Here is a 10,607-nt window from a genome sequence, read left to right on the forward strand (position 1 = left end):
TTGCGTTAAAACAACTTCAACACCCGCAATGTTCTGATTGCACCACAAACGCAGTAGTCATCCTTACCTTCCACAGAGGCACTGAGTTTTATAAATAGGAGCATGATAGTGTAGAATAATCATATCCAAGGACCAGTGGTGGGTTTCAAAAAATGTTGGAACCTCTTCTGTAGGTGTGGCCTGCTTTCCGGGTCCACTGGTGGAACCTCTTCTAACCGGTTGGGTAGATTTGACGAACCGGTTCTACCGAATAGGTGCGAACTGGTAGGAACCCACCTCTGTTGTAAGTTAAGGACTACCTATAATACTGAATTCTGTTTTAAAAATGCTTTTAAACAATTCAAAGAAGGACATCATCATGCTGTCTGACATACAGCAAATGAATCCTGTATTGCCTCAGTGTTTACTGTTGAAAATCTAGGACTTTGTACAAGTTTTTTTTCCCCTGGGTACATGAGAAAAGCAGAAGTCTGCATTTTCAAACACAAATTGCTTTCTAAATATTGGGAAAATATTTCTTTACAATAGAAGTGACCTGTTGATAATAGCGTATATTTTATATACCGGTATATTATTAAAACGACCAAATCAGATGACATCTTGAGTGAACTGCAGGGTGTGGAAAGCCTAATCCAACATTAAACATATATAGCAGGGGTGTCAAAACTCAATTTCATTGAGGGCCATATCAGGGTCGTTTGACACCTCGGGATTGGGTGGGCATGGCTAGATCGACATCACTTGTGTTGGGGGCACCTGTGGTGGCCCAGGGGTGGCTGAGGGGATCCATTATCTTTCCAGGCTCTGTTTTCGGTTACAACAGCCTCCTCCAGCCCTCTGCCAGCACAAACAAAGCTGGAGGGCCATGCGCACCCTTCCCATGCTCAGTTTTCCCTGGCAGACACACTGCGGGCTGGTCCTTCGCTGTTTCCAGGGCCTGGAGTTTGACATCCCTGATATATAGCATCCAGTAATTTCAAATGGGATGCCCATTTCTCTTAAGAGACTCATCTGGACATAAGACATATCATGTGAAATGTTTTCAAGCTTTGTAAAAGCAGCAAGTTGGACTCTGATTTATTTATATCTGGAGTAAAACTATTAAACATGATTAACTCGGTGGTTTTATTTCAGTGGAACAACTCTAAATATGTTTATCTACTTCCAATTGTACAAAAATGTGAAGAATGATCAGGGGATCTGTGGTGCAGATACTACTGTTGTATATACGTCATTACGTTCAGAATTAATTCAGTAATATATTTGAAGACAGGTACTCATTGAGAAATGTCGATAAAAATATCAGTCCATATGTTTCCAAGTACACATAAAATTAGCCTATTTAGCCTTGAACCCTAAAAGATTACAGCTTAAAATTTTGGAATTCACATTTGTTTAAAGTTAGGAATAAGTCTCACAATTCAAAAGGCTTTTAGACATTTAATCATTTTTAGTCAATTGTAAAGGAAACGTTTAAACTTTTTGTTTTGAGTGGAACACCTTGCATACAGAAATACACAGAGATGAATTTCAGCTTGGAAATATGATGACACAAAATTAAGTGTATTTCCTACCAGGCATCAGCACTGTTTCTCATGTTCGTTATCATAAAACATTTGGAGTTGTGACAAGAATTGCATTCATGAGAAAAAGAGATATGAAAACTACAATTCTGTAATGATTAACTCTTTACAAAAACCTGAGCTGATTTGGAAGTTTTAAAACTTTGCAAATTGTACAATTTTAAAAAGCATTAGTATTGTCTTCTGTTTTGTTCTGAACAGGCATTGTGAGTGCAGTCCTCTGTAGATCTCTTTCTGCTTGTTGTTGCACAATTATGGCTAAAGAGGTTTTTCCATCATCTGTAGTCCAAGTTTGCCTACCATTAATAGACTGTTTAAATAAAAAGAGAAATCCACCATTAATACACTGTTTAAATAATAAATTAACATGTCAGTGAATTTTGCTAGTAAATCCTTACACGTTAAATATGTTCTTGGCAATGTCTCGTGTTTATCCAAAGAAAACCCACCACATTCTTTAATTTTCTGTTGTTTCCAAACAATAATCCCACAATTAGCAACGGGAAAATAGGAATTGTACCTGGCACCAGCAATTAACCCTGCAGGCATAAATTTTCTAGAGTTATAGTATCTCATTCCCATCAGGACAGTCAGGGTTCCTGATGCAGCTGGAAAAAAAATGACAACCCAAATTATTAAGCGTTCTAATTATGACATTTAAGGGAGACTGCAATCAAATAAAATCATGGTGTCAGGAAAGGGTTAATACTATAAGAAACCCCCTTTTACGTGGTTATGGATCACACTGAAATTTGCTACTTCCTGCCCTCATTCATTTTTTTTTCCAGAGTCATGGATCAGGAATTTTTACTGTTTCTTAGTTATGCAATTACAGGTAGCCCAACAACCACAATTGAGCCCCAAAATTTCTGTTGTTAAGTGAAACATTTGTTAACTGAGTTTTGCCACATTTTATAACCTTGCTTGGCACAGTTGTTAAGTGAATCTGGCTTCCCCATTAACTGCTTGTCGGGAGGTTGCTAAAACATGACGCAGCAACGCTCGTAAGTATGAACCAATTTCCAAGCATCAGAATTTTGACCACATGATCAAGGGGATGCTTCAAAGGTGGTAACTGAAAAACGGTCGTAAGTCTGTATGTAACAGTACATACAAAGTGCCATTGTAACTTTGAACAGTCACTAAATGAACTGTTATAAGTTGAGGACTCTCTGTAACCAGTCTCCAGTGTGCTGCTTTGATATAAGTAGTTTGGACCTCAAATTAGACAAGTGGGAAAAGAATATCAAAATCCACAAAACGGTATGAATACGATATAAAGGTTTGGTTGAAAATATGCACAAATGTAGAAATAGTGCATGATTTATAAAGTGGTAGCTTAAAATGCACATAAACTATAATGTGGACAAAAAAAAGATGACACATCACAGGTGAAAATTTGAACCCATCATGAGATAGCTAAATACTTCTATGTTTTTGCCATTAGCAGATTTTTTTTTTTATTTTTTCCCTTCTACAACACCTTACAGTCATTACATCAACATTGTTATGTCATCATAACAATGTACATGTATATAATATTTCGCTTCTATATTTACATAGTTATTTACATACAAATATATATTTAAAGTCACAACCCCTGGTATGCCCAAATATGGGAGGAAGTTCACTACTTCCATTCTCTGTCCATCAGCTCGTCACAAGAGACCATCCAGACAGAAACCCAATATTTTTACTGTTGCCTTTGTTACATTTGTGTTGTATTTGTGCTGATAAATAAATAAGGGGAGACTAGTATAGATCTATTTCAAGCTATTTAGCTCTCATCAGCTATCCCAGTAAGGGTATGGCTAGCTGATGAGAGCTAAATAGCTTAAAATAGATCTATATTAGTCTCCCTTTATTTATTTATCAGCACAAATACAATATATATATATATATATATATAGATAGATAGATAGATAGATAGATAGATAGATGATATATATATATATATATATATATATATATATATATATATATATATATATATATATATATATATATGATAGATAGATAGATAAGATGATAGATAGATAGATAGATAGATAGATAGATAGATAGATAGATAGATATAGATAGATAGACAGACAGACAGACAGACAGACAGATAGACAGACAGATTGATTGATTTTTGGCTTAATTAATTTTATTCTTGTTTTGCAGCCATTTGTACCAATTGTTCCAAATTTCATAATATTCCGACTCTTCTTTATCTTTTAATTTCAGTGTTAATTTGTCCATCTCTGCACAATCCAAAGTTTTTTTTAATCACTAATTCGTCTGAGGGGGGTATTATTTTGTTTCTGGCATTGGGCAAATGCTATTCTAGCTGCAGTTAGCAGATGTGTTAATAAAGTTATGTGTTAAAAATGCACATAAACTGCAATGTGAACAAAAAAAAAAGATGACGCATCGCAGGTGAACACTTGAACCCATCCTAAGATAGCTAAATACTTCATGGTTCTATGTTTTTGCCATTAATTTAATCTTGGATTCCATGTACACTGAATCTTTGGACAGGCAAAAAGAAGCGTGACTCGTCAAAACCGCGGAGGACAAAATCGCGCTCGACGAAAGCGCGCATGTGACGTCATCACAGCGCGACGAAAAAAATTAAACATTGAAATAAAATTAAAATTAAAGCAAGCCGATTCACATAAAGGTAAGGGTTAGGTTTAGGGTTAGGTTAAGGGTTAGGTTTAGAGCGTTAGGGTTACGTTTAGCGTTAGGTTAAGGGTTAGCATTAGGTTTAGCGTTACGTTAACGGTTAGGTTTAGGGTTAGATTTAGGGTTAGGTTAAGGGTTAGGTTTAGGGTTAGGTTTGGGAGGGTTACGGTAAGGTTTTAGCTTTATTTTTACATTTTTCTATCACAGCGCGATGTTTTCGTCGCGCTGTGATGACGTCAAATGCGCGCTTTCGTCGAGCGCGATTTTGTCCTCCGCGATTTTGTGGTGGAACCAAAAAGAAGTACATATACAAACATACATTGATATAAACATGTCTCTGTGTGAAATAGCAATGCAAACAAGAACAAAAACTTACCCAGAGATAGCCAAATATTCTTTGGATCCGTTGACTGCTGATAAGCACCCAATCCTGCTAACCCACCACAGAGGAGACCAGCAGCTAAGGAAGGGACGCTGCCTAGTTTAAGCAGACAACAAAACTTGGTTACATTAAATGTGTCAATCCAATGAACTACTGTATTTCTTCTAGCTTTATTTTAGCGGGAAAGGTCATAAAAGCTTAATACTTGAGAGACCGCCTGCTGCCAATCACCTCCACTAGACCGATTAGATCCCACAGATTAGGCCTCCTCCGAATTCCATCCGCTGGCCAGTGTCGACTGGCGACTACCTGGAGGAGAGCCTTCTCTGTGGCTGCTCCGACCCTCTGGAACGAATTCCCCGTGGAGATTCGAACCCTCACCACCCTCCAGGCCTTCCGCAAAGCCCTTAAAACCTGGCTGTTCCGACAGGCCTGGGGCTAAAGAGCTGTTGCCCCCGTCTCGAATGGTATGACTGTTGTGTGTTTTTAAATTATTCATTATTATGTTTTGTTTTATTTTTTGTCTGTACCCCCCTTCCCTGATTTGAATTGTGAGCCGCCCTGAGTCCCCTTCGGGGGAAAAGGGCAGCATACAAATATAATCAAATCAATCAATCAATGCAGAATGTGCCTTTTTGAGTTTTGTCCATCACAAATTATAGCAAGCCTTATGATAAGCTCTGGTAGCAGGGAATTCCATTATCAAAGCTACAAGTTAACCATCCCTTTGGAGAAAAAAAAACATGGGGGAGGGATACATGAGGAATAAGGGAAATGCTACACAGGGCTTACAAAACTTCATGTGCAAAACTGTTGCAAGGAGAAATCTGCAACAAGTGTAATTCTATGATGGCAAGCTTTTTTTTTTTGAAAAGTTTTATTGTTTTAATTAAACAAAAACAAAAAAAAAGAATCATCTTTTGTTACATCTTGTAGAAAGCGTGTCGATTTGGTTACAAATACAATTTCGTGCTTCTCTTCCACAATCCTTACATACACTTCGTTCAAATTGAATTGTACATTTTAAAATTTATGTATTTTACTATCACTGTACCACAATTCTCATTTGGTTACAATTATTTAAACGTGCTTTTATCGAGAATCATTTGTATTTAAAGACACAACCACCTACTGGCACGATGGCAAGCTTTGAATAGGAGATCTTGTCTGTTTATTTGCATTCAGGCCCAAGAATTTTGTCCTGGATCCCAGCATTCTGGAAGTTTATATTAAAGGTTGGGAATTAAGATATTTTAAACTGAAATGATGGGCTGCATTGTTCTTAGAACTTCGAGAAGTTGAGGATGGGTATTGGGTTGAGGTAGAATGGAATATGCACTGCTTATATTTTTAAAATCCACCCCAAGCTTTTGGCAAAATGGCAAATCTAGTAATCTTATTAAAATTATTATGTTATTATTAATAATTATAATAATTATTATGATTATTATTATGTTATCTTATTAAGCTGTAATGAAGTAAGACATTCCAAAACACATTTAGACTTTATTGTCACTTTGAATGTACACTAATTCTGTAACATTAAAATGAAATTTCATTGCATAAAGCCCTCAAGGGGGATACTATACCTGCTTTCACATAACCAGCTACTCCACCGGATGCAACCAACGCGGCATAACCATAACCAATCCAATCCACACTCATGCTGTAACATAAATATGAATAAAATACCAAATCCAGTTTTTTAAAAAAACATTCAGATTTTCTTTTCGGATGAACAGCTTGTAAATATTTTCATACCACCCACTTTAAAAAAAAAAAAAGATGGAGAAATGCTTATCTATGCTGAAAAAAAACCTCTTCAATTTCTGTTGGGGAAAAAAAAAAGATTCCAAATCTCGGGACAAAGATAAATTCCCACAAAACTTTTAGCAAGCCAGGGGAAGGAAGATAAGCGGTTCTTCAATAAACAGCTGACCCAGGTCCAGTCCCAGGTGTCAGGACTCAAAGAATGCTTTCTACGCTGCTTTTTCCGTCATCTGGAGAAGCTACATGCCAACCTGGTTTACAGGTCTCGAAAAACTGATCTTGACATAAGCATACCCGGATAGTTGATTGGTGAAATTGTGCATAATTGAAAATAGTGACATACGAATATAAATGGTTGGTAATTTTTTTTTCATATTGGGATTCGTGATTATATAAAGGTATACTGTTATTAAATAGACAATTAAGAATGTAGGGGAATTAGGTTTACCAATTACCTCCACTAGACCAATAAGTTCCCACAGACTAGGCCTCCTCCGAATTCCATCAGCCGCCCAGTGTCGACTGGCGACTACCCGGAGGAGAGCCTTCTCTGTGGCTGCTCCGACCCTCTGGAACGAACTCCCCGTGGAGATTCGTACCCTCACCACCCTCCAGGCCTTCCGCAAAGCCCTTAAAACCTGGCTCTTCCGACAGGCCTGGGGCTAAAGACTTGTAGCCCCACTCCGAATGGTATGATTGTTGTGTTTTTTAACTGTGTATGTCTTTATATTTTGTAATTTTGTTTGTTCCCCCTCCCTTGAACTGTGAGCCGCCCTGAGTCCCTTTCAGGGAAAAGGGCGGCATACAAATAAAGTAAATTCTAATTCTAATTCTACTGGGGAAAAAATACAATAATACTAATTGTAATTGAACATATACTGTACAATGAAAGTGAGGTATTTAGTTATACTAGATGAAAAATCTGTGATGGTAAATGTTATTGGAGAACATGGATGTAACAACACTTGTAACCAGACGACATGCTATATGTGATGATGGGTGGGGTTTTTTTGTGTGTCTTTTGTTTTTCTTTTGTTGTGTGTGTGTATTGTTTAATAAAAATAAAAAGTTATATTAAAAAAAACTGATCTTGCAAATTAATCATGGCTTGTGGTCCCGGAGCATCGAGGGCACACGTTTTAGCCGAACGAGTTGTACAAACCCCAGCTCTGATCCTGGTTTATGCTTCATCGTGACATTTTAACTCGAATTTCAGACCGGGGGGGGGGGGGGGGAAGGGAGCACCAAAGGCGCAAACACGGGGGTTGCGTCAACCTCCCATCAGGGTCAGCCAGGGAAAGGCAGAAAGTCCACAGATACGGGGAGGGAGGGACGTGTTCCAAGCTGAAAAGGGGAGGGGGGAAGCCTACCACTTTTCTATGCCTGGCCATTTTTGCCAGATGCATGCACTTGCCAGATGCGTGTTTAAAGTGCGTGCAAATAGGGAAACCCAACCCCCCCCCCCGTGCTACCACTTTCTTATGCCTGGCCATTTTTGCCAGATGCGTGTTTAAAGTGCGTGCAGATAGGGAAGTCCCCCCGTGCTACCACTTTCCTATGCCTGGCTATTTTTGCCAGATGCGTGTTTAAAGTGCGTGCAAATAGGGAACTCCCCCGTGCTACCACGTTTCTATGCCTGGCCATTTTTGCCAGATGCATGCACTTGCCAGATGCGTGTTTAAAGTGCGTGCAAATAGGGAAGTCTACCTGTGTACCTGTGCTACCTGTGCAACTAAAAAAAAAAGACCCCACACTTCTGATTTTTGCTCCTGAGATTCTCCCCCGCTCCTCCTAAAAACAAATCTGGGGCCACCCCAAATTCGTTAGCCAAACCAAGCTCGTTTATTCCCAGTCTCCCTCCCGCTAAAAAGGGCAACTTGAAGGAGGAGAGTGGGGGGGGGGGGAAGCAAGAGAGAAGCGACGCGAGGGGGGTCCGGACTAACCTTCCTTCCCGCAAAGGTCGCGCGTTCAGGAACGAAACCGGGGCGGAAAAATCCGACCTTCCAATGCCCGCCCACAGGCTCCTCTCGCGGTAGGACGCGCCGAGGCGGGCTCAGAGCAGGAGCGAGCCAGCAACGCCCCAACTCCGGGTGAAAAGGCAAACGAAGCTGGGCTCGGAGTTCCCTCCAGCTTTGTTTTTTATTTTGGTCGGGAATGCAAACGGGGTCTGATCTTTGCTTACCGCCCTGAGTTCCCCCGGTTCAGACTTTGTTTGTTTGGGAAAGGTTACGTTGCATTGCAAAGACATCTGAATGCTAATTTGCCGAAAAGGTTTGCATCACCATCGCATACATAGAACAGAAGAGAAGAGAATTATTTATTGGCCAATAATTGGACTCACAAGATTTAGCAATAGCAATAGCAGTTAGACTTATATACCGCTTCATAGGGCTTTCAGCCCTCTCTAAGCGGTTTACAGAGTCAGCATATTGCCCCCAACAACAATCCGGGTTCTCATTTCACCCACCTCGGAAGGATGGAAGGCTGAGTCAACCCTGAGCCGGTGAGATTTGAACTGCAGAACTGCAGCCAGCTGAAGTAGCCTGCAATGCTGCATTTAACCACTGCACCACCTCGGCTCTTGTCTTTGGTGCCTATGCTCTCACTGTACATAAAGAAAAAATAGAATATATTCATCAAGAATCCTAAGATACAACACTTAGTGATAGTCATAGGTTCATCAAGAATCATAAGATACTTTTTGACTATATATAAAGGTTATTAATAACAATAATAAAAGAAGAACAAAATTAGACCCAGCTAAGTTTTAACTAATAGGGGGGAAATGTTATGATATAGTTAAATAAAGAAAGGATAATGATGATAAATTATATACATGGAGGATTAGAAAATTTTGGTATTAAATATTATGGATATGAGGATTTAATGTTAATGGAGGATTTTATAAATAAGTAAATGGAATGCCAGTATGTGGTTATGTATTAAATCTTGGTATATTTTATGATATAATTATAGTCAAATAAAAGTGGAGGTATGATGATGGTAATATAATAAATATGCGAGTTAAGGTATTAGAATTAATATGAATTATATTTGATGACGGTGGAAGAGATACACAAAAGCCTTTTGTAACCAACTGATACACCTTCTACAGTATGTAAAGGAGGATTTGTATGTTTGTTTTGAAAATTTAAAAAAAATATTAAAAAAAAGAATCCTAAGATACAACACTTAGTGATAGTCATAGGTTCATCAAGAATCATAAGATACTTTTTGACTATATATAAAGGTTATTAATAACAATAATAAAAAAGAACAAAATTAGACCCAGCTAAGTTTTAACTAATAGGGGGGAAATGTTATGATATAGGATATAGTTAAATAAAGGATAATGATAATAAATTATATACATGGAGGATTAGAAAATTTTGGTATTAAATATTATGGATATGAGGATTTAATGTTAATGGAGGATTTTATAAATAAGTAAATGAAATGCTAGTATGTGGTTATCTATTAAATCTTGGTATATTTTATGATATAATTATAGTCAAATAAAACGAGGTATGATGATGGCAATATAATAAATATGCGAGTTAAGGTATTAGAATTAATATGAATTATATTTGATGACGGTGGAAGAGATACACAAAAGCCTTTTGTAACCAACTGATACACCTTCTACAGTATGTAAAGGAGGATTTGTATGTTTGTTTTGAAAATTTAAAAAAAATATTAAAAAAAAGAATCCTAAGATACAACACTTAGTGATAGTCATAGGTTCATCAAGAATCATAAGATACTTTTTGACTATATATAAAGGTTATTAATAACAATAATAAAAAAGAACAAAATTAGACACAGCTAAGTTTTAACTAATAGGGGGGAAATGTTATGATATAGGATATGGTTAAAGAAAGAAAGGATAATGATGCTAAATTATATACATGGGGGATTAGAAAATTTTGGTATTAAATATTATGGATATGAGGATTTAATGTTAATGGAGGATTTTATAAATAAGTAAATGGAATGCCAGTATGTGGTTATGTATTAAATCTTGGTATATTTTATGATATAATTATAGTCAAATAAAAGTGGAGGTACGATGATGGTAATATAATAAATATCTGAGTTAAGATATTAGAATTAATATGAATTATATTTGATGACGGTGGAAGAGATGCACAAAAGCCTTTTGTAACCAACTGATACACCTTCTACAGTATGTAAAGAAGGAG

At 37.5% G+C, this 10,607-nt stretch overlaps 1 protein-coding gene across 1 annotated transcript; it reads right to left on the reverse strand.

Annotated features, from left to right (window-relative positions):
- Nucleotides 1-1,420: 1,420 nt before the first annotated feature.
- LOC148049270 (transmembrane protein 14C-like) lies at nt 1,421-8,481 on the reverse strand. The gene is made up of 5 exons (XM_087707474.1): nt 8,349-8,481; nt 6,225-6,301; nt 4,630-4,731; nt 2,104-2,191; nt 1,421-1,893 (listed from the first exon to the last, which is right to left on the reverse strand). The coding sequence occupies exons 2-5, from the start codon at nt 6,298-6,300 to the stop codon at nt 1,842-1,844; spliced, it is 318 nt and encodes a 105-aa protein (XP_087563600.1). The 5' UTR covers nt 6,301; nt 8,349-8,481; the 3' UTR covers nt 1,421-1,841.
- Nucleotides 8,482-10,607: the final 2,126 nt, after the last annotated feature.

Source organism: Thamnophis sirtalis, unplaced genomic scaffold (genome assembly GCF_051295495.1).
Source record: "Thamnophis sirtalis isolate CommonGarterSnake01/CBP01778 unplaced genomic scaffold, rThaSir2_p1.2 scaffold_2, whole genome shotgun sequence".
NCBI lineage: Eukaryota > Metazoa > Chordata > Lepidosauria > Squamata > Natricidae > Thamnophis > Thamnophis sirtalis.

Excerpts from the sequence above, each read along its gene's own strand:
- LOC148049270 (XM_087707474.1), bottom strand. The coding sequence starts at position 6,300 with ATGAGTGTGGATTGGATTGGTTATGGTTATGCCGCGTTGGTTGCATCC. Across the intron at positions 4,732-6,224 it reads AGCTGGTTATGTGAAAGCAG|GCAGCGTCCCTTCCTTAGCT; the intron begins GTATAGTATCCC and ends TGCTTAAACTAG. Across the intron at positions 2,192-4,629 it reads GAATATTTGGCTATCTCTGG|CTGCATCAGGAACCCTGACT; the intron begins GTAAGTTTTTGT and ends TTTTTTTTCCAG.